Consider the following 24,269-nt stretch of genomic DNA (forward strand, 5'->3'; position numbering starts at 1 on the left):
CACTCTCTCAGCTTCAGGGGAAAGCAATGGCAAGCACCCCTGATGGAGAAACTTGCCAAGAAAACCATTTAGTCAGAAATGACTTGAAGGAACACAGAACTGAACATCACTTCAAGCCTGACACTACATACTTCATTACAAAAGCTCACAGGGGTGCCTTTGTTTAAGTCACACTCTCTCAGCCTCAGGGCAAGGCTGTGGCATGCCCCTCTCTGAAGAAGCTTGCCAAGAAAACCCCATAATGGGAGCTATATCTTGGGGTTTCCTGGCAAGTTTCTTCAGAGGGTTTTTGCCGCCATTGCTATCCCTCTGAGGCTGAGAGAGTGACTTGTCCAAGGCCACCCAGTGACCTTTCTTGTTTCAACAACACCAGGCTGTGTTAGGCTAATATTACATTAGTTTTAAATACTTCCTGTTGTTCTTAACTCAGTAACAGTTGTTACCACTGTCTCTCACTCAGAGTGTAAATATTCAGAATCAACTGTGTTTCTTCCCCAAGTTCCAGTCAATTACAGTCAGCTACAACCTTCACAGCAAGCAATATTAAACATTATTAATTCAAGTTGTGTTTTAAAGTTCTATAAATATAAATTAAACTTAGTTTCTACCTCTTTCTTAATTTAGCCCAAAACAGCCAACCTCTTCCAATGTCTTCCTTTTCAAACGCACAATCCCCACAATCTCGGCAATTCAAAACAGTCCAGAACGAAGCCTATTACTTCGATGAGAGAAGAAGAGGAAAAGAAAAAGAGATCACAGTAGATAATAGTAGGCACAATAAGTATAATAGATATTCCCGCAGTTCAGCTTCTCTTACATATACAGACAAAGTCCAAGTCTAGTTTACCATTATTTTATTTTACACAATTGGATGTTCCTGGGCGCCTGGGGTTTTCGGGTGGCAACGTTGAGCCCTGTCTGTCCTTTGGCCGGGAGAGGGCTTTTCTTGGGGGGTGCAAGGATCTTCTCCCAGGGATTGCCTTCTCAGCGTCCCAAGCCGGCGATCTTCACGCCGCCATGTCTCACCAGAAGTTCAAGAATGTAATGTGAGTTTTGAAGTAGTATTCGACTTTGTGTATTGTGTGCCTTCAAGTCCTTCCCAACTTATGGAGACCCTATCATGGGTTTTTCTTGGCAAGATTTGGTCAGAGGGGGTTCACCATTGACTTCCCCTGAGGCTGAGAGAATGTGACTTGAGACAGCTGTAATAAAGGAGTTGAAACAACAACAACAACAGGCTGGGAGCATGTATACTGCAGAAATCATGTACTTTGAAACTGCTTTAAGCACTGTAGCTCCCTCCTATGGAAACCTGGGATTAGTAGTTTGGCAAGGGCTTTGGGATTCTCTGGTGGTTCCTCACAAACCCACAAATCCCAGGAGCCGTGGCAGTTACAGTGGTATCAATCTGCCTTATTTCTATAGTGTCGATGCACCCTGAGTCCTGTCCCATTTGACAGTCAGGTTGCATCTGCACTGTATAATTAATGCAGTTTGACATTACTTGAATTGCCATGGCTGAGTGATAGGGAATCCTGGGGTTGTACTTTGTCATGGCACGAAAGGTCTCTGACAGAGAAGGCTAAATCTCTCACAAAACTACAAATCCCAGGACTTCATAGCATTCAGCCATGGCACTAAAAATTGTGTCAAAAAACTGCATTATTTCTAAAGTGTTGATGCACCCAGAGTCAGGTTGCATCTGCACTGCAGATATGATGCAGTTTGACACAGCTTTAACTACCATGGTTCAATGCTATGGAGTCCTGCAATTTGTAGTTTGGCACCAGAGGTTTCTGCCAGAGAAGGCTAAATATCTCACAAAACTACAAATTCCAGAATTTCTTAGCATGTTTGCATTTTCCCAATAGGAATTCCTATTGTATAAACCCAAAATACGTTTCAAAATATCGCCCTTGTAAAAAGATGGTGCTGTGATATTCCCATTTTCTGATATTTTGGCTGCTCAATTTGCAACTCACAGGCTAAACAGGTAATACGTAGCTTTCAGTTCATTGCAATAATAATAGTATAATAATATTAAATAATATTTTTATTAAATAATAATAACAATAATAATAATGCAGTGAATTTAAATAGATCTAAAATTTTAGGCAATATAAATAATTTAGGTAGTTTAATTCGTTGTTGCGGAAGGGCACATCAAATCAAAATACATTTAATGAATTGCAAGATTTTAATTTTTTGTGGGGAAAGAGGCAGTTGGAGAGACACCTCTGCTCTTTCCATCAGGTAGTTGTTGCCAAAGTTTCTTTTCTGGACTACCACTCCCAGAATCCCCCAGTCATCATGGGGAATTGTGGGACTGGGAATCGCCCCCAAAAGGAACTTTTCCAAGTTCTGCATCAGAGAATAATTTCACTGGAAAAAGAAAAGAGGAGGCAGGGAAAGGCTGGTTCCTGGAAGGTGTTTGTACTGCCTTCCAGCAGTGGCTCCTGTTTGTCTGGTCTCTGTATCCTTTTCCCCTGGGAATGCCAGCAAGGAGGGAGTGGATGTTGGGAGTTACTGCCCTAAGGCACGTGAGACAGCTTTTCAGCTGTACATGGCCTTCCTCATATTTATTTTTGCCTAACAATAATCATGCAAGGTGGTTTGGACAAAGAAAAATTTTTGTTGTTGTGTGCCTGCACGTCGTTCCTGACTTATGGCAGCCCTAAAGTTAACCTTTCATTGGGTTTGCTTGGCAAGTTTCTTCAGAGAGAGTTTGCCATCCTCTGAGGCTGAGAGAGTGTGATTTACTTGCCCAAGGTCCCTCACAGCTCTCTATGTCGTGTGCCCCCAAATCATTTTTGACTTACAGCAACCCTAAGGGCGACCCTTTTGGGGGACAAGATTTGTTCAGAGCAGGGTTGCCATTGCCTTCCCCTGAAGTTGAGAGCGTGTGACTTGCCCAAGATCACCCAGTGGTTTTCATGGCCAACTGGGAATCGAACCCCAGTCTGCAGAGTCCAACACTCAAACTACTATGCCACACTGTCGCTCTCAACTACTGATTGCGAAAATGTGGGTTTTCTGTCTTTCTCATTCGACTTCTACCATCCTCCCACCTTTTCCAAATCCTGCAGCTGGATGAAATGCAGATTGTTCAGATCTGTTTTTGTGCTTGTGAATCTACTCCTACCTTTGGAGCACAAAGGTGCAGGGTTGCTGTTGTGGGTTGTTTTTTTGTTATTTTTTTAAGATATGGTAAATATGTTTTTCTATGGAAACATGAACTTTGCATGGAAAGATTCTATTAGCAATTAATGGAGAAGAAAAAATGAGGAACAGCTGCTGCCCGCAGGCCCATTTTACTTCAGATCCTTAAAGAAAAGGTGGAAACACACATGCTAAAAATAAATGTACACACTGAACAGAATGATTTTAGTGACACTCTACAGCTGTCCCCAACGTGGTTCCTTCTAAATGCTATTTTAGCCTGTAATAATGGAAGCCTAAATTTCCAAGTCGAGGGAGGGAATAGTCCCATCATATTCTGGATTGGTCAGGATTCATCTGGAGTACTGCGTTCAGTTCTGGGCACCTTATTTTGAGAAAGATACAGACAACTTGGAGCAAATTCAAAGAAAGGCAACAAGAATGATAAAGAGGTATGGAGAATAGAATATATGAGGAAAGCTCAAAGAAGCTCGGCTTGTTCAGTTTGATGAAGAGAAGACTGCAGCTTGACATGATCACACTCTTTAAATCATATTCAGAGCCAGGCCCCAGATGGCTTGCTTTGTATTTTTAAAAAGGCTCTGTTGCTGTTATGTGCATTTTCCATTATGGCACAGGAAAATGCAGGAAAAAGCTCTGTGGAGTCATGGCCAGAGGTTTGGGAAAGTCCTTATTTTGGATGACAATGTCCAGATTCTAAGTTCTTCATATGCAGATGCTCTTCCTGTATTACATACCCTCCAATATTTCACAGATGATTACTAGAATACATGTGGCTAAGCAACATCAGATTGTGATCAAGATGGCAAAAGTTATTAATGACAAGAATCACACAGGCTAGGGACTTTATCACAACTAAAATCCCAGGCAGAAATGGGAGTTAAAAGTAGAAAAAGACATGCAAATACGGGATGTTTTTTAGAGGACATTTCTTCTAAAGTGCAATAATGCAAAAATAAAGTGAACAAAAAATCGACAAAAATGACACCTTTTTACTATCAAGTAGGGATGCTTTGATTGAGAGTTCCTGCATGGCAGGGGATTGGACTGGATGGCCCCTAGGGTCTCTTCCATTTCTGTGATTCTATAATTCTTTGAACCATGCAATCATAACATCATCAGAGCAGTTGTCCTTCAACTCGATTTAAATTCAGCTAGAGCTTGCTCCTTCTGCACCTTCTATGAGGGTTCTCTAGCCATTTCTTCAGAGTAATCTCTTGAGAGAATTCACTACACAAAACAACTAACAGTGATAGTCCCAGGAGACTTGAGCAACTAAGGCCATTTATTTCATTCCTAATCTGCTTTGATCCAGGCTTGACTGAAACAATAAGATGATCAGAGATACTTGGCCTTTGTTGTGGGATGTTAGAATTCTAAACTCTGCAAGTGCATTTAAGGAAGTGGATTGATGCCCATAATAGTTGATGCTAAAATATAAATAAATCTGAAAGGTGTGGCTAGATTCCTCTTCCCCTTTTCCTCTGAATTCTAAAATCATTTATGGGTTAAATTGTGTGATGCTTTCTGTGTCGGCCGGGTTCCATTGGTTATTCTTGCACCCATAATGTGTTCCTGAAAACTGTGGTAAGAAATTGTTTTATAGGCTGTTTATTTTGTGAGCTTGTTTACAATGCTGGTTTCTCCGTCCTCTTGTATAACGGGGTGTTCACAGTGTTCTGAGAACAGGGACATTCTTTCATCCTCTTGGCAGGTGCTTATGGCTGAAGAGGCATCTTGCTGTGTGCTAATGAGATCTGAAGACAAAACTATGTGGTTCTAGGTCAGATATTATTGGAAATGTTGGCTAGAAGGTTGCAGCACAATGAGCCTCCCCAACAGCCTTGTCCAGTCTCCGATGTGTCACACATGCAGGATGGATGGGTGGCACCTGTTAAGACGGCAATACATGCAAAAGGGATCTAGAAATCTTAGTGAACCACGAACTGAATATGAGTCAGCAGTATGATGCGACAGCTAAAAAAGCCAATACAATTCTAGGCTGCATCAGTAGGACTAAGGTGTCTAGAATGAGGGAAGTCATAGTGCCACTCTATTATATTTTAGTCTGACCACACCTGGAATACTGTGTCCAGTTCTGGCCACCAGAAGGATATTGACAAATTGGAGCGTGTCCAGAGCAGGGCGATCAAAATGGTGAAAGGTCTGGAAACCATGCTGTATGAGAATTGGCTTAGGCAGCTGGGTATGTTTAGCCTGGGGAAGAGATGGTTAAGAGGTGACATGATAGCCAATTTAAATATTTGAAGGAATGTCATATGAAAGAAGGAACACGCTTGTTTTCAGCTGCTTCAGAGAATAGGACATGGAGCAATGGGTGCAAACGACAGGAAAATAAATTCCACCTAAACATTAGGAAGAACTGCTCGACAATGGAATATGCTGCATTGGGGAATGATGGAGCCTCCTTCTTTGGAGGTTTTCAATCAAAGGCTGGATGGATATCTGTTGTGAATAATTTGATTGTGTCTTCCTGCATGGCAGAAGAGGGTTGGACTGTTGGTCACTTGGTCTCTTCCAACTCTATGATTCCTCCACCTTTTAGCTACCCCAGCCAGTGCACCCATCTCATGCTCAGTTGTTTCCCAAACTGTTGGACAATATTGGGCATTGTGGAGGAGATTAGCTATTAGCCCCTCTTCCTTGCTGACTCCTCTTCATCCTCCTGTCTAGCTGGTTGCATTAAATGGGAGGGAACAGGGGGTGTTCGTAGAATCAGGTTGTGAAGATGTCCATAGAGATAGAGATGGCTCTTTTCTTTGATGGGTAGCTCTCTGTACTTTCGTGGTGGGCAATGAGAAAAGGAAGTCCCTTTTTTATATATTCTGTTTTTAATAGATATTTTAATTGTAACATGTTTAATCTTGTTTTAAGGGGATATAATGTTTTAGGATATAATGTTGTGAATTATTTGTACAGTGTAGATGCACCCAAAGTCACTAATGAAGGCTAACTCTGACTGGGCTACTGGGCAGTTGTTAGCATCTAGCTATGGTACAAAGACTGCAAAGCTCATCTGCCTGGCAGCAGAGGCTGTCCTCACTACAGGCAACATGGCTACCTCCAGAGGTTCAGGCCTGTAGATCCCATCATCCCTGATGGCTGGGACTGATTGGTGCTGCAGTTCTAGACAGCTGGATTGTGGGTGTCAGCCGGGAGAAGTCTGGTCACGGATAATTAATACATAATAGTGGTATATGGCTTTTTTCATGTGCATGTGTGTATCAGTCACATGCCTTATGAGTCAACCAGGATTGTGATACATTAGCAGTTTCCCCTGGAGGAAGAGGATTCACATCCTCTTCTCCGTTCTTGCCTTTGTCCTTTGCAGAATTGTTCTCTTCTGATTCTCATGTCTTCGGAAGCTACCAGTTTCATGTCTACACGGCCTTCTTCCCTTGATGTCTGCCCCGCTGTTCCTATCTGCCCTGTGGCCATAACCACTTCCTGATTCTTTAACCAGCTTGCCCTCAGTCTTGGAATCTGATTTAATTGGGTTGGCAGCTGTGTCTGGGCTCTTGGGTAGAAATAATGCCGTTTGACACCATTTTAAGGGTTGTATTCCACCCTATGAAATCCTGGGACTTTTAGTTTTACAAACTCTAGCCTTCTCTGCCAAAGTGCTCCAAATCCCAGGATTCTGTAGGATGGAGCCATGGCGGTTAAAGTGATGTCAAACTGCATGAGATACTCCCTTGAAATCTTGTTTGCTTATAGAGTTAGTAAGACTGAAAAACAGTGAGGTAAACAAAAATATTTATTACTCCAAGACACATCAGTCCCCTTTTAGTTAAAATTGTCTTCCATCAAGGACATTTAGGGTAATGGTGTTTATCTGAATTGATTGTCCTTGCTCTTTAATCTCTTTTCTGATTGAAGAGTGAGGTCAATTGGGTTGAGTAACTTCATTATTCAGAATGTCCTTGATGAAAGACTATTCCCAGGAAGAGAGTTTGAAATGCAGTAAAAAAAAACCTACCCAGTTTTGTGGTCTTTAACTGGATTCCACTTTTGTTGGATTTCATTATACTACAAACTGGTTTTCAAGCTCACTGGTGTGAAGTTGTTTATCTTATACTATCCAAGAAGGAAAATAGAAGCTGCCTTTTAAGGGCCTGATGATATGGCCTGGTTCACTTGTTAGCCAAGTACAAATTGTCTACCTACATGCTCCCTCTGTTTCCCCTTATCTGCCTGATTTCAAGGGAAGTTATCTTGGTTTCTTCAGGGACAGCTTTGTGATATCCAAACCAACGTCTATGTGTATGTGTTTTAAAGTCACGTACCAGCCCCATGAATTTCATAGATGTTTAATAAAGACCCCAGATCCCATTTGATCTTGGAAGATAAGTAGGGGGACACCTTTGGTTAGTTCGTGTATGGGAGACCACCAACATATACCAGATGCTGTAGGCCATATTTCTGTGGAAGGAACTGACAAAACCACCTCTGAATATTCCTTGCCCAAGAAAACCTTGCCATAAGTCGACAGGCAACATAGAGGCACATGATCACACACAATGTTAGGTCAGAAAATACTGATGAATTGCAACACCCATCATGCTTCTAATCTGTCCTAGCCAGCTTAGCAAAAGCCCAATAATGTTCGGGAGAATCATGGGTTACCTACTTCTGCTTTCATGACTTGATTTGGAGCAGGTTCTTAAACCACAATTTCCTAGAATGGAAATAACCAGAAATTGTGGTTAGGGAAGCAAGATGACTTGGTCGAAGTCAAGTATGGAAAAGGAGGGGAGACTGCTGGGTCAGTTGGGTTATCTCAGCTGGGTCAAAGTGACCCTCTGTTTCAAGGGTGAGAATCAAGCATCACACCAGACAGTATCATACTGCAACTCCCATAATCCTTACCATTGGCTGTGCCACTTAAAGTTGATAGCGGTTGCAATCCAACAACATCTGGAGAGCTGCATAATTCCTGCCTCTGCTCTGGAATAAAACTGTACTGCTTCTGACTGGCTTTTCACTGCTACACCACTGTCATGTGCTGGGTTTGCATCTTACATGCCATAAATTTAGGCTGCAGGCATGAAGTACAGTGATGGGATATGCAATGCAGGAATTATCGTAGAGAATAATGTGATATCGCACTGATAGTGTGATAACAAAATAGAGGAGGCAGTCATGGACCGAAACATTCAGGGTCGTTCGGATGGGGAAAAACTGGGTGATATGAGAAAAGAGAGAATCAAAGTTGTTTTGATCATGTAACAAATTAATAACTAGCCTACTAAAATTTGAAATTGGGTGTGGTTTAATTAGGCTTTTTGTTCAGTTTTTACAGTGATTGTCTCTAGTGTGGACCTATAGTTATTCAGTAAAGGTTTGCTGAGTTTTTAAATACTGAAGCCTGGATTTCTGCTCTTCATTAATTACTAGACCTGACAACCACTGAGGTTTAGTTCCCCCACCCTTTTCCTTACTTGTCTAATGCAGATTTGAAGAAACCTCTGCATCTTTAGCACAGACTAGAACAAAAACCTTCCCAATAAAAGGCTCATAGAATCATAGAGTTGGAAGAGACCACAAGGGCCATCCAGTCCACCCCCTGCCATGCAGGAAATCACAATCAAAGCATCCCCAACAGATGGCTATGCTTAAAGACTTCCAAGGAAGGAGACTCCTCCATTCTCCAAGGGAGTGTGTTCCACTGTCGAACAGCCCTTACCGTCAGGAAGTTCCTCCTAATGTTGAGGTGGAATCTCTTTTCGTGTAGCTTGCATCCATTGTTCCAGGTCCTGTTCTCTGGAGCGGCAGAAAACAAGCTTGCAACCTCCTCAATATGACACCCCTTCAAATATTTAAGCAGGGCTAGCATATCACCTCGTAACCTTCTCTTCTCCAGACTAAACATCCCCAGCTCCTTAAGGTGTTCCTCATAGGGCATGGTTTCCAGACCCTTTACCATTTTAGTCGCCCTCCTTTGGACATGCTCCAGTTTCTCAATGTCCTTTTTGAATTGTGGTGCCAAGAACTAGACACAATATTCCAGGTGGGGCCTGACCAGAGCAGAATACAATGGCACAATTACTTCTCTTGATCTAGACACTATACTTTTATTGATGCAACCTAAAATTGCACTGACCTTTGTAGCTGCCGCATCGCACTGTTGACTCATGTTCAACTTGTGGTCTACTTGGACTCCTAGATCCCTTTCACACATAGTTTAATTCAGCCAGGTGTCCCCCATCCTATCAAAGAAGAGCTGCAAACGCCTTATTTACAGCACATGTATACATATACGGGGTAGCCATGTTGGCCCTATAGCAAAGTACAATAACATCCAAAATCCACAAAACATGAATACCTTTATTCAGACAACCAAAATGCACAATATGCATGATGCAGGTGTTCAAAACTCCACTGGTGTCTTCATTAGGCAAGGGTGTTAAAAAATCATACAGGGAATTTTTAAAAAAATGACAATGTTAGTCACAGGCTTGCATTTTGTCAAGATGTTATTGTGTTGTTCTGTGTTGAAGGCTATCTATGCAGGCAGGCCCATCTCTGACCACGTGGCACTTGGAGACAAACCATTCCAGAGTCCAGGAGATAAATGAATTCTGTTAGCAATGAAGAAAGGTACTTCCTCTGAGATCCAATCTCATATCTCATCCAAGATGCACATGTATACAGACGTTTGATCCTGGGCATTTTCTACTATAGGGCAGGAGTTACCTTGATGACTCAGATGCCAAACACACTGCAGAAATAATCCTATTTGAGTCTGCTTTAATTGCCCTGGCTGAGTGCTAGGGAATCTTGGGAATTGTAGTTTATTGTGGCACTAGAGCTGTCTAACATAGAACGCTAAATGTCTCACAGAACTACAGTGCCCAGAATTCCCTAGCACTGAGCCAAGGCAGTTGAAGCACGGGATTATTTCTGCAGTGTGTTTTGGACCTCAGTCAGCACGGGTACCCTCCTTGTGCAATGCAATTCACTGAATCAGCTTGCTGGGACTCTAGATGGGAAACCATCTGCCCCTCCAGATGATGTTGGACTGTAACTCCCAGACCCCTAGCCAGCAATTTATGGGGAGTATGGGAGTTGCAGTCCAACAGCTTCCAGAGCACCACAGGCTTCCCAGCCCTATTCTGGAAATTAAATAATAATGGATTTTATTTAATTTTTTTGCAAGACATGGGAGAAATTCTGGAGATGATGGGATGGGAGTGAGAGTCAGCCCTGTTATTGGGGTGACAACCAGTATGCTATAGTGGTTTGAGCAGAGGACTATGACTCTGGACACCAGGGTTCAAATCATGACTCAGTCATGTCTAATTATAAAGATTGTATGTACAGCACTGTGTAAATTTACAGCGCTTTATAAATAAAGGTTAATACTAATAATAATAATAATAATAATAATAATAATGTAAAGCCACAGAGTGACTTTAGGCAAATCACACTCTCTCAGCCTCAGAGGATGGCAATGGCAAACTCTCCTCTGAAGAAACTTGCCAAGAAAAGTTTGCCTTAGGGTCACCATAAGTCAGAAACAACTTGAAAGTACGCAACAACAACACCTACAATTCAAAATCTGTTACGTTCCTTGAGAGATCATTTCTGACTTACAGTGACCCTAAAACAAACCTATCATGGGGTGTTCATGGCAAGATTTATTCAGACTGAGTTTGCTGATGCCTTCTTTTGTGGCAGAGAGAGTGGGACTTACCCATGGTCATCCAGTGGTCCCTTCAGATAGCCTGAAGGGTTACTTTACAACTTGTGACCCACAGCTACCACAGTAGTCATGCTGACTGGGGATAATGGGAATTACAATTAACAGTTTGGGAAGGCATTGGGAAAGCAGGGAGGCTGCTTTGAGATGTACGTCAAGAAAAAATTCACCCCTAAATTGTAGTTTGGTGAGGGAAAACAGCCTTGTCCTTGCTTTTCTGGCAAGTGGCTTAAAAGCCAAAGGGAAATTAACGTCAGACCAGTGTTCCTGTGCTTCTGGCTCAGAATTTGGAATAACAACAACAACAACAACAACCGTTATTAGATTATGGCTTCCAGAATCCAAATGGCCATGCTGGCTGGGGGATTCTGGGAGCTGTGCAATTCAAAAAGGTAGCTTTCCCAAGTTCTGTCCAAGTGCAAATGGAGTGTATTGCAGAATCATGCTTTAAATGTCTTTGAGGTGTGCTTTGGGTTTCTTTGAAGATTAAGGGAAGTCCTTGGCATAGGACAGCAGTAGGAGGTACCTGTCCTCTGCCTGGCCCCCCTCCATAGCAAGGGGAACACCTGCTTGCCCTTGTTTTCCTGATTTGTTTGCAGATCCATCCTTCCTCTGCATTATGCCCAGGATAGAAGTGTCAAGCTGACTTTAACCTTGACTATTCTCTTCTCTTGGTATCTGGCCAGCCTTTCAAATGCTGAACAATAGTACACTTCTCAAAACTAATTGCAGTTTGCTGGGACTGTTAAACACTGGCTTCCTTACAGTGTGAGAGGTTTTTTTTTTTTTACTGAAACTACACTGGCAACTGCCAGACTGTGATCCATGTGTCTATATGTGCCTTTAAGTCACTTGTCAATTTATGGCAACCCCATGAATTTCATAGGGTTTTCTTAGGCAAGGAATACTCAGAGGTGGTTTTGCCATTTCCTTCCTCTGAAATGTAGCCTATAGCACCTGAGAATTGCTGACGGTCTCCTATCCAAGTACTAACCAGGGCAGACTTTGCTTATCTCCCAAGATTAGACATGATCTGGTGCCTTTAGGATATTTAGGCCCTCATAGAACAGCCCTTTTTGCTAAGGATGCTAAAGGTATACCCATGCTAGTTGTTTGAAAGATACAGTATTGCTATATAGATTGTGCAGTGGATTTGTTAATCTGCTTTTTTGTACAGTTGTAAACATATGAATTCCATTATTGGATTTGTAATGGCTTTTGGTTGAATGCAATAAATGACTTAATGACTGTAACACTTGGGGTTTTCCATGGCTCCTGACAAACTCCCTCTTCTATATTGGTGTGAGCATTTTAGCTTAATAAGAAGCGACACTCCGAGAATATGATTGCAAGAAGAGGTGCAGAATCCAACCTGGCCCTATAGTGGGGAGGAGGAGCAATTTTGACTCCCCATAAGCTTCACACACACAGCACACACACACACAGTCTGGATCAGTGGTTCCCAACCTTCCTAATGCCGCGACCCTTTAATACAGTTCCTCATGTTGTGGTGACCCAAACCCATGAAATTATTTTCATTGCTACTTCATAACTGTAAATTAAATAGGTGTTTTCCAATGGTCTTAGGCAACCCCCATGAAAGGGTCATTCGACCCCCAAAGGGGTCCCGACCCACAGGTTGGGAACCACTGGATGGACCAGAAATGATATAACAATACATCACTTCTAGCTGCCTTTTTGTTTAAATTTTCATTGATTTAGCTGCCATTTTTTGCACAATTTTGGGGGGTAAAGCTGGGACATCAGGAGCAGTTAGGAGTCATTTAAGGTGTAAAATCAACTGGGATTTTTGTAAAATTGGGAAAGCTTCGTGTTTGCAACAGTGGGGGGCCAAAGACCATATTTCCCTCACTCCTGCTCTATAGAGCTCCTGGATGGACATGCTCCCCTTCTGTAAGATAGCATTGGTTCACAGTTTCCTTACTATTGTACCTTTCCCCTTTCATTCTGGAAGGTTGAAATGGCTCTCCTCAGGCTTTTCTACTTTCAGGAAGAGCTTTAAACTAAAATATACTAGTTATTATGGGCCCTGCCCTTTTGCTTTGGGGTTTCACCCACCGCAGGAATGCTGCCTCTGTAAATTAGACCTTCAGACGTTCATCACCCTTGATGTATAATGCTATTGTTATATTATTTTTGTGTGCCTTCAAATCGTTTCAGACTTATGGCGGCCCTAACTGGCGAACATATCACGGGAGTTTCTTGTCAAGATGTGTACAAAGGTTTGCCATTGCCTTCCCCAGAGGCTGAGAGAGTGTGGCTTGCCCAAGGTCACCCAGTGGGTTTCCATGGCCGAGCTGGGAATCGAACCCTGGTCTACTAGAGTCTAACACGGAAAGCACTACTGCATGCTGGCTCCCTGTATACAGTTGTTGTTTTATGCCCGCAAGTCAATTTTTGATCATCTTTCCCATGACTTTCACATGTTATTAAAGCAAATGACACAACAATGAAAATTAAGGTCAACCCAACTCCAGGAGACACACATTTTGTATTCTAAATGACTTTTGTGTGGCACAGCAGATCTTTTGAGCCTGAGACTTTTCAAAGCTCTGGTTGTGAGTGAAACATGTGTTTAACTTGCCCATTAAAATCTGTAAAATCTGTAAAACTTAATCGAGCATAACAGTTAATAGAACACATTCATAGTCAAGGATATTTTAGTTCTGTGAAATCAATCATTCCTGTTACAGACCCTTTGTTAGCTTGGTGTAAAAGACGCCATTCAGCTGAGGCACTAAAGTACTGCTGAGTAACTCAATTATTGCAGCTAGAATAAACAGAGCTTAAAATGTAGAATTCATGCATGAGATCATAAGGCAACCAACATGCAGATGGGGGGATCTTTTTAAAAAGTAAAAGTTTTGTGAAGGGAATGTCAATATATTATAATGAAAAACAGAAGAGGGAAGGTTCGTTGTTGTTGTTGTTGTTGTTGTTATACTTATTTATACCTCTCCTTTTTCATCAGTTCAGGGCAGAAGGTTTTTTAAAAATCCATACAGTGAGCCCTTGGTATCCATTGGAGTTTGGACACACCAAAATCTGGGGATGCTCAAGTCCCATTATATAGAATAGCATAGTAAAATGGCACCCGTGTTATATAAAGGTAAAATCAAGGTTTGCTTTTTGGATGTGTGTGTGTGTGTGTGTGTGTGTGTGTGATAATATTTTCATGTTGTGGATAGTTGAATCCATGGATATGGAGTGCTGACTGTAGTTAAAAATAAACAAGGTGCAAAAGTTAAAAAGTTATTAAACTATACAAAAATTAAAAAGTTTCAAAAAATATAAAGCATATAAAACACAACAAAAATAACAAATAGGAAATTCTGCACATTTTTTAAGTGGGAAGGGCCTTGTATAATCAGTCCCCAAACGCCTTTTGAAACAGAGTAGAAAGGGTGCCGTGCCAGTCTAACTTTTCTGGGAAGATCTGAGGGATCTGTTTCATTTTTTGTTTTCTTACTGGAACCCTAAGAACTATCAACTAGAGTCTCACACAAAAGATCTACAGATATAATGGAAAAATTGTGAGCCAGGGAATTTGTTTTGTAAGAGAACTAAGCTGATCTTATAGCAATAGTAAGTACATTTCTATACCACTTATCAGTGCACTTAAGTACTACCTAAGCAGTTTACAATGTGTAAACCAATTGCTCCCAACAAGCTGGGGACTTGCTTTAGTGACCTACGGAAGGCTGGGAGGCTGAGTGGACCCTGGAGCCCTACCTCGGATCAAACTCACAACCTTGTGGCTGTGAATTGCTACAGTACTGGCAGTAATTTAATCACTGTACCACTGGGGCTCCTTAATCGTATGGTCATTCTGCACATTTTGTCATGGAGTCTTTTTGTTGCTGCCACTGTAAAATAATTAGAAGTCAGAGATTCTGGTCAACGTACTTCAAATCACCCCAAAATTGACCAGTAGAGTCATATCTACCAGGGCTGGGGCAAGATCTTTTTCTGCCTGAAGCATCAAAGAGTGTGGCTTCCCCAAGTAAAGGTACACATAGTACCTAAAGTCAGCCACATTATTTTGGTATTTGAGGCAGACAATTCCCAGAAGTTCTTCTTTTCCTAATAGCAAATGTACAGTTTGATGTTAACTGCCCTTGAATCGATTCTGACTCATGGTGACCCTGTGAATGAGACATCTCCAAGATCCCCTGCCTTCCACTACTTTACTTATGTCTTCCAAATTCATGCCCATGGCCTCCCTCATTGAGTCTATCCATCTGGTGTGTGGTCCCCCTCTCTTTCTACTGCCTTCTACCTTTCCTAGCATTATTGTATTTTCCAATGAGTCCTGCCTTTTCATGATGTGGCCAAAGTAAAACAGCCTCGGTTTGATTTGTCCCAGGGAAAGTTTAGGCTTGATCAAGGACCCATTGGTTTGTGTTTTTGGCTGTCCGCTGTATCCTCAGAACTCTTCTCCAGCACCACATCTCAGTACCTCAGTACCCTATATTAAACAGATAGGGTGATAAAATGCAGCCTTGCCTGGCCCCCTTGCCAATTGGAAACAATTCCACTTCTCTATTATATCCTGACAGTAGCGTCTTGTTCTGAGTACAGGTCATGCATCAGGACAGTGCATTGTTGTGGCACACCCATTTCTTTAAGAGCACTCCATACACAATGAAAGGCTTTGCTATAATCTATAAAGCACAGATTGACTTTCTTCTGAAATTCTTTTGTGCACATCATTATCCAGTGTGTTTGCAATGTAATCCCTAGTACCTCTTCCTTTCATTAACCCAGCTGAGATAGCTGGCATTTCTCATTCCATATGTGATCAAAGTCTTTGTTGTAGAATTTTGAGCATCACTTTGCTTGGATATGAAACTGATGCAAATTTTACATTGTTTTCCACTGTTGAAAGATATTGAAAGAAAGAGTTCACAGAAATCTGTTTTAGTAAAATAATGATGCAAATGCATTATATTTGGAAAACTGCTTACAAAAATGGGCAAGTATTCTATTAAAAAAAAAATGCCCAAACTTGGAGAGATACAACATTTAAAAGCAAAATTTCCAGAACTTTGGATGATTCAAATTTAAGATCTGGCAAAGAAGATATCCAAACTAGTAGATTCATCCATCTGTAAATGCAGTTTCTGTATTTCCAATTGCATCCTGATAATACAGCAAAGGTGCATTGAGAACCAGTGCCTGATGTTTGACTTGCTAGCGGTATGATGCAGCAGCATCTTCTGTCACATGGTTTCTACAAATAGCAAGTCTGGAGAAGAAGGAAAAACAAACCTGGAGAAACATACAGGATGCAGAACAACCGGTTAATAGTTTCATATTCAAGCAAAGCTGGAACTGAGTTCAGTCCTCCATTGTAAATGCTTTTAATTTTGGCAGGAACTGGGCTTTCTGTTTCTTTGCTTCGTGAATATCTTGTCCTTTTCTTTACGGAGTGGTTGGAGGAAGTGTGAAAGAGAGGAAATCGACTCTTTTACAATTCGTTATTGCAAGCGCAATGTGCATTCCTTATGTCATCTTCAGTATACACCCTTCCTATGTCAGCCCCTACTTAACTCCTTGTCTTCTGTCTGATTAGTACTTTTTTTAAAGCAGCATCAGCCTTGGGAGATGTGTTGATGAAGGAGGGATGAAGGAACACAGAATTTCAGTGCTGGGTTGCAGCAGATCTGTGCTGTAAAAATGCATTAAAGCTTGTGCTGGAAAAGAATGGGGTTGTACTCTGACCATATAACTGAGTGTGCCTGCCTGTAACAAAGTAAACAGCAGCAGTCTCCAGAATCTTGAAACAGCAAACCTGCTAAACAGATAAAGAGAAATTATACATAAGCCTGCCCTACCAGTTACTCCCAGTGTGTTAAAAATCATAGCACTATAAATTTGGCCACCAAAATGGGTATAATAAGGAAGGGAGATCCTAGTGAAATATGAAACGATCCCTGGAAGCATTTTGGAAGAAGCCTTCAAGTGAGCTCTCGAAGGCCCAAAATGTTTTTGTCTTTTTTATGCAACACTTACCTGGCCTGTTTTGTTTCATTTCACACATGCACACTGTTAGTTTTGAAAGATTGCTAAAATCTTGAACTACTCCTCTATTGTGTGGTGTAGGAGCCTATCCCTATTCCTTCCATGTCATTTCTATCTCTGGAACAAATGTTCTGTTAAAGAATAATGCCCTGGAGCATATCAGCATCATTAACTGAGGGATACCTGAACATTTATTTTCAATAAGCCAGCATTCTGCCACATTCTGCCTGTGTGCTGGTGACCAAGAAACAACAACTGGAGGAGCGTTAGGCTCAAGGGGCTGCTTTTCTACAGGGATGCTGATTTTCCTCTTTGTCTACTATGTTTTCCTCAAGAACAGTCTAATAACCCCATCGTCTTTCTTTGGTCTCCTCTCTGCAGGTGAAGCCTCTCATCACCATGGAGCAGTTGCTGTGGGTGAGCGGCAGTGTGATCGGAGAGGTGAACACTTTTAGGGTCCCTATCATTGCGGCGACACCTCGGGGCACCCTTTTGGCCTTCTCCGAAGCCAGGAAACATTCTTCCTCTGATGCTGGAGCTAAATTTATAGCCCTACGCAGGTCGCAGGACAAAGGTTTGAACAGGCCTAAAAGGGCTCGAAGGAAGGGAAGGGAAGGGAATGAAATGTGTATGTGTGTGTTTCAGTATTAAGAAAGCCCCTGCAGCAGAGCTTGGAAAAATTACTTTATGGACTATAGCTCTCCCTATTACTTGCGAGGAGTGCCAGATTGAAAGCTAGAGAGGGCTCCATTTCCTTTAATGGTTGAATAGAAGAGGGAATTTCAACAGATTTTGCTTGTCATTCAACCAGGTAACAAATGACACCTGCTAAAATTCACTCTACTACAGAACCATTAAAAGTACAGGCACCCTCTTCAGTTCTGGTAACTTCGGTATTTGTATTTACGCGGGGAAGATTAGACAGCCAACATTTTTACCTCGTGTGTTAGCCCCTCAGCTAGCATGTTTGGAAAGAAGGGGGAATGTTTCGGTTAAAATTCCTCAGGGGAGGAATCCTTGCGGGATTCATTAAAGCCTCCCCCTACCTTTTCCTCTCGTAACTCAAGCATTGGGGGAAATACACGAAAATTGTAAGCTGGGGAGAAATAGGAATAAGTCAGTCACTTTACTTACCCTGTCAATAGAATTAAAACCATATAAAACATTAACAGCTGAGGCTACCTTCTCCCCGTCCTTTTGCCATAAAGTGAAAACTATTTTCTGTCCAGCATGCATTTAGAAACTGATTGTTCTTTGTTTGAGTGCTGTACTGCTTTTAGTTTTCACTTTATGGCAAAAGGACGGGGAGAAGGTAGCCTCAGCTGTTGCCACACAGCAGAATGAATGCAGTTTGTCACTGCTTTAAGCGCTACGGCTTCATCCTATGGGATTCTGGGTTTGTTGTACTTTGCTGTGGCACCAGAGGTCTCTGACAGGGGAGGTTAAATATTTCACAAAACTACAAATCCTAGAATTCCATAGCACTGACCCATGGCAGTTAGTGGTGTCAAACTGCATTAACTTTGCAGTGTAGATACAGCCTTTGCCTTCTTAGAAAGGGAATTGCAGAATGTAGGAGCAGTTATGGAGAAGGCCTTATTTCGCATTCTCACCAACCCTACCTGTGAAGAAGAGCCACCCCCTAAGTTCCTAGAGTTCAGGCCAAATCACATGAGAAGATAGGGTGCTCCAGATAGCCTGGACAGTCTGCTAAACCAGATTATTTTTGTTTGTTAATTCCTATGTGACAAGCATGTGATATTTGAGTGCTGACACTGTGCAGTTCCAATATCTAAAGAAGTAGATGAACAGGAGAGGCCCAAGATACTTTGATGATTGAGGTGTTTTCTCCTTCACCGGTCAAGGTACTTCATATCTAAAGACAGCCAAGTTGTTTTTGGTGCATGAATTAAAAATCTCCCACAAATGTCCCCATGCCTGGCAGTAACAATAAACAGCAAGAGCTGTAAAAAGACAACTTCTTTCACTTAGTTAGGTTGCATTTGCACTTTAAAAAAATATAAAAATGCTATCGAATTCTGGAATCTGTAGTTTTCTGAAATATCTAGCTTTTCCTGTCAGACAGCTCTGGTGCCAACACCAACCACAAATCCCAGGATTCCATAGCATTTAGCCATTGCAGTTAAAGTCTGGAGATGATGTCTTGAAGGTGCTACAAGACTCCTTTGCATACTGACATTCCAAACTAACATAGTTGTATCTCTGAATTCTACTCCCATGGAAAGCACCAAATTCAGTTAGTCTCAAAGGTGCTACAAGATCCCTCTGCACACAGAATGTAGTTTTTGAGGTGGCCTTTTCATTCTATCTAATGATGGGGCTGGCCCCACAGATGGATAGATTATACGGGGAGGGTGAAAATAGGGTTGCAGCTCAGATGGAAAGTTGAAGCCAATACTTCACACTACACTGAGACAGAGTATGGTGATGGCATTTGCAAGAGAGGAGCACCATAATGGCTTCTACCAAAAAGTTGCCCAAGATGACTGAAGAAGCATGCTATCTATACCTAGGGGCTATATAGGAGGCCCTGGGTCGCCTCATTTCCGGGTGATTTTTGCAGTTCTTATCACACTATCGAGCATATCCAGTGGTAAGGAATGCTGGGAATTCCAGTCCCACAACCTCTTCAGGGCCACATGTTGCCCACTTCCGTTCTAATCCATGCCATATAAGTTGAGTATCCCATCTCCAGAATTCCTAAATCCAAAATACTCCAAAATACAAAATTATCCACTGAGATAGTGACACCCTAGCTTTGTGATGGTTCTGTGTACACAAAATTATTAAAAAATAGTATGTATAAAATTACCTTCATGCTATGTGTATAAGATGTATATGAAAAATAAAATGAATTCCACATTTAAACTTGGGTCCATCTCCAAGATATTTCATTATGTATATGTACATATTCCATGTTACATATGTGGTGGTCATATATAAAAGCTAGGCAGTATTGGACTGAAATCCACCAAGTATTTTCTGGAATACTTTAAGTTAAAAATATTAAAGCTACCTAACATATTTCTATTAGGAAAATTGGATAATGGTATTGACAAAAGGTGCAGAAAAAATCTGTTTTACGTGATCAGTGCTGCTAGAGTAGTTTGTGCAAAAAAAATATGAAAAGAAGAGGATACACCAGATATTACGGACAGGTTATGGAAAATGTATGACCTTATAGAAGATGACAAATTGACTCAACTGATTAGATATGGTTCTATAGATAAATTTAAAAAGGACTGGCTTCTGATGATAAGATTATATTGGGATAAAAAGGGATAAATTAAGAATTAAATAAAGATAAAAATCATGGTAACATCTTTTGACCTTCCAGATGTTTGGGACCTGGTCCCAGATGCCATAGTCTCCAGTCCAATGATCAGAGATCCTGGGAGCTGACCATTAATAGAAACACTACTCTAGTCTAACGGCATACTCAGTGCAGGAAACTCAGAACTCTTATGAATTCTGCAGGACCTACCTGTGGATTATACTCTAGTAACAAGGAAGACCCAGCATGGTGAAGTGGTTTGAGTGTTGGACTACTACTCTTGAGACCAAGTTTCGGTTTCCTGCTCAGCCATGGAAAACCACTGGATGACTTTGGGCAAGTCACACTCTCTCAGTCCCAGAAAACTCAGGATTTCCATAAGTCGGAAACAACTTAAAGGCACACAACAACAAGGAAGATAGTCACAAATGCTACCATATAGAATCACAGAGTTGGAAGAGACCACAAGGGCCATCCAGTCCAACTCCCTGCCAGGCAGGAATACACAGTCAAACCACTCCCGACAGAGGACCATCCAGCCTCTGTTTAAAAACCTCCAAAGAAGGAGACTCCACCTCAGATGGGATTTAGTAAACAAATAAATGTATTACATAGCCCATGCAAATGTTTAAAAAACACCATGTAAACTGAAAGACATATTAACCAGAGAAACAAAAAGCCAATATTATACAGCACAAGCCTCTTGGAGTATGTCTGCAAATTATAGCAGTTTGGTGCCACTTTTAACTGTTATGACTGCATTTTAAAGAATTCTTAGGACTGCAGTTTGGTGTAGTTCTTAGCATTCTCTGCTCTGCTCCGTTCCCCTGAATTACAACATTCATGCTCTATAGCAGTGAAAACTCTATTTCTCAATAGACTACTAATCCCCAAATTCCATAGGATGGAGCCATGAGGGTTAAAGTGGAATCAAACTGCTATAACTATATGATGTTATTGCCCTGTTAGCTGGAGGCTTATGGAGCTGTAGTCCAAAAAATTAACTTTTCCCAAATTTGAATTACTGGGGCCCTCCAGAATCAGCCCTCCAAGCTGAATCCTTAAGCTGTGACTTTGGTGAAATTTAAAATGACAAAAGAAAGTCATGGGGGTGATACTAATCACTGTTTTTATGCTACATTTTATGCCATCCAAGGATTTTAAAAGAAATGTATGTTTTAGTCAGTTTCTATGCAAAGGTAGTGTGGACTCATCTTGTGGCACATTTTGGATAAGGGAAACTTAACCTGTGTATCATATTAATGCATCTGAAGAAGTGGGTTGTAATCTAGCAAGCTCACATTTTAATATTTTAATCCATACAATGAGCTTTTGGTGTCTGTTGGAGTTTGGTTCCAGGACCCTCCATGCATACCAAAATCTGTGGATGCTCAAGTCCCATTACAGACAATGGCGTAGTAAAATGGTATGTCTTATATAAAATGACAAAATCAAGCTTTGCTTTTTGGAAGTTATATATATATTTTTTTAATATTTCCAAATCGTGGATGGTTCATTCCCTGCATAAAGAATTTAGGGATACAGAAGGCCAACTGTAATTGTTTTCATTTTTAAAATGGTTTAATTACTTTTTAAACTTTCTACAGTGGGACCTTGATGTCCGCAGGGCATCTGTTCCGGACCTGCTGCAAATATCAAAATCCACAGGATCTCAAGTCCTGTTGTCCCCAATGACAGCTGCGCTGCCGTTAGGGACAGCTCCCATTATTCTTAGTGGCAGCTAATGCACATGGCCGCGCCACCATTAGAGAAAACGGGGGCTTGCCATCCGGGGATGCTGAAATCCATGAATGGCAAGTCTGCAGTTAAAGAGGCCCCACTGTATTAATACTTTTTAAATGCTTTGGTATTGTTTTTAAATTGTACTGTTTTAAATTTTCTATTTGCCATCTACCATAAATACATGATTAATAAGTCGATCTCAGGTGTAAGTCGAGGGCAGGTTTTCAGGCCAAAATTATGGATTTTGATATGACCTGTGGATAACAAGGGGGTCGAACTTAGGAGTATATAACAAAGAATCTAAAGTAGATGAAGCAAAGGAAAACAATGCCAACGAATTTATACAATCCCAGAAGACATAACTGTGCTTACCCTAAAGGCTGGATTACGCTCTTGCCTTTCACTAGGAGATGGTGCTTTTTTAAAATAAGAGTTAAAGTACAGTACTTACATTGACCCATGGATAAGTCAGCTGTTTTTTTGGGTCAATTTATTGACTAAAATTTCTGGACTTATACGTGAGTATATGCAGTACAGATCCGTTCCAGACCCCCTCGCGAAAACAGAGTTTCGCTTATATTCAAACCCCATTGCCTTGAATATAATTATGGTGGCACGCCGCGGCAATGCGACTCATCCTTTCCTCCTCCGTTCATCCCTCGTGCATAAGCGAGGGACGTAAGTCTGAAGGCCACAGGAACGGAGGGAGGACTGTATATTGGGAGAAAGATTAATAATAATAATCGCAACTCGTGTCTACATAAATTGTTAGTCTTCAAAGTACCACAAGACTCTGTTTCCCCTCCTTTTAATGCCACAGAATGGTCACTTTACTTCTGTTCCCATTACTCTTGATGCAGTAACAAGAAGGTCCTTGTCTGTTGCTAGACAACCAGTGCTTTCATGATGCTTCCTCACTGAGGTTTCCAGTTAACAAGGACAAGTTAACCCAGGCTTCCTTCTGTGCTTTTTACAGTAGCTTTGTCTGCAGAAATTGACAGGCCCTGTTTTGAACCTCACAGAGATCAGAGATATAATGACTACCACTTTCCAGTACAGATGTTGAGAACATATAACTGTCCAACTGTTACTGCACTTCAGGTCCCATCAGCTTGAGCCAGCATAGTCAATGGGAGCTGTAGTCCAAACATCTAGAGCAGTGGTTCCCAAACTTTGGTCCTCCAGGTGTTTTGTAATTCAACTCCTAGAAGCCAGCTTGACCCACAGCCAGAAGTACTGAGAGGTGAAGTCCAAAACTTCTGGAGGATCAAAGTTTGGGGTCCACTGATCTAGAGCAATATCTTCCCAATGTTTCACAGATGAAAACTGGGACATGTGTGGCCAAGCAACATCAGAATGTAATCAAGATGGTGAAAGTTATTAATGAGGAGGAGAGGCTTCAGCAGTTTGCTTTTGCCTTAGCCTACTGGGAAAGGAAAGATTCTGTTTTATCCTCTTCTCCTTGCTGAGTTAATTGAGCATGAACTACTTTTGCATTTTGAACCCTGTTTGCAGCAACTGAAATTGGGACATTTTAAAAGCAGCTGAAAAAACAGGATTAATTGGGACTGTCCTTGCCAAATTGGGCCAGTTGTGGAGTATGCTAGATTCAGGTCCCATGTTCCCATCACTGTGTTAATGCTTTCTGACACAATGCTAGTGTTAAAGGCTCATAGGCAAGGTCCAATTTAAAACTCTGAAGATCTTACTGGCCCAGAAGCAACAGGAAAATGTTGGAAGTGTGACAACAATCACATTCATACATGTTGCTCCATCCTTCTCTGAAAAGATTCTTTGCTTCCCAGATGAACAAAAAAAGCAGCAACGGCAGTGGAGTGGAGGCTTTTTGGAGGGGGTAGGAGTTTTTCACGTGGGAGATCTTATGCAGAAAGTTCATAACATTGAGGCCTACCCTGGCCCTGACATGTTGCCAATGAATTAGACTGGTTCCTCCCAAACAATTTTGCTTTTTTTCTGGCTAGGGATGATGGCGGTTCAGTCCAACACTTAAGGTGCATCTACACTGTAGAAATAATGCCCTTTGACACCACTTTTAAATGCTTTAGCTCCATCCTGTGGGATCATGGGATTTGTAGTTTTACAAGGTCTTTAACCTTCTCTACTAAAGAATGTTGGTGCCTCACCAAACTCCAAATCGTAGCTCTTTGTAGGCTGGAACCACAGCAGTTAAGGTAGTGTTGAACTGCATTAATTCTACAGTATAGATGCACCCATAGAAAGGGCATTAGCTTAGGGAAGCTATCATAGACTGGATTTTATCAC

The 24,269-nt window shown here is 41.5% G+C and overlaps 1 protein-coding gene across 3 annotated transcripts in view; it reads left to right on the forward strand.

Annotated features, from left to right (window-relative positions):
* The window catches only part of NEU1 (neuraminidase 1), a 38,803-nt gene that overhangs the window by 3,324 nt on the left and 11,210 nt on the right, over positions 1–24,269 (forward strand). For 2 of the 3 annotated variants that reach the window (XM_089513845.1, XM_089513837.1), the window contains exon 2: positions 17,330–17,522. In XM_089513845.1, the coding sequence (XP_089369971.1) occupies positions 17,330–17,522 (193 nt within the window). Of the gene's footprint in view, positions 1–13,928; positions 14,034–17,329; positions 17,523–24,269 lie in introns of those variants that run through there. The other variant, XM_089513853.1, reaches the window with a different exon arrangement.

The sequence above is a fragment of the Sceloporus occidentalis genome, unplaced genomic scaffold, assembly GCF_023333645.1.
Source record: "Sceloporus occidentalis isolate IW3139 unplaced genomic scaffold, rSceOcc1.0.p SCAF_1, whole genome shotgun sequence".
Lineage (NCBI taxonomy): Eukaryota > Metazoa > Chordata > Lepidosauria > Squamata > Phrynosomatidae > Sceloporus > Sceloporus occidentalis.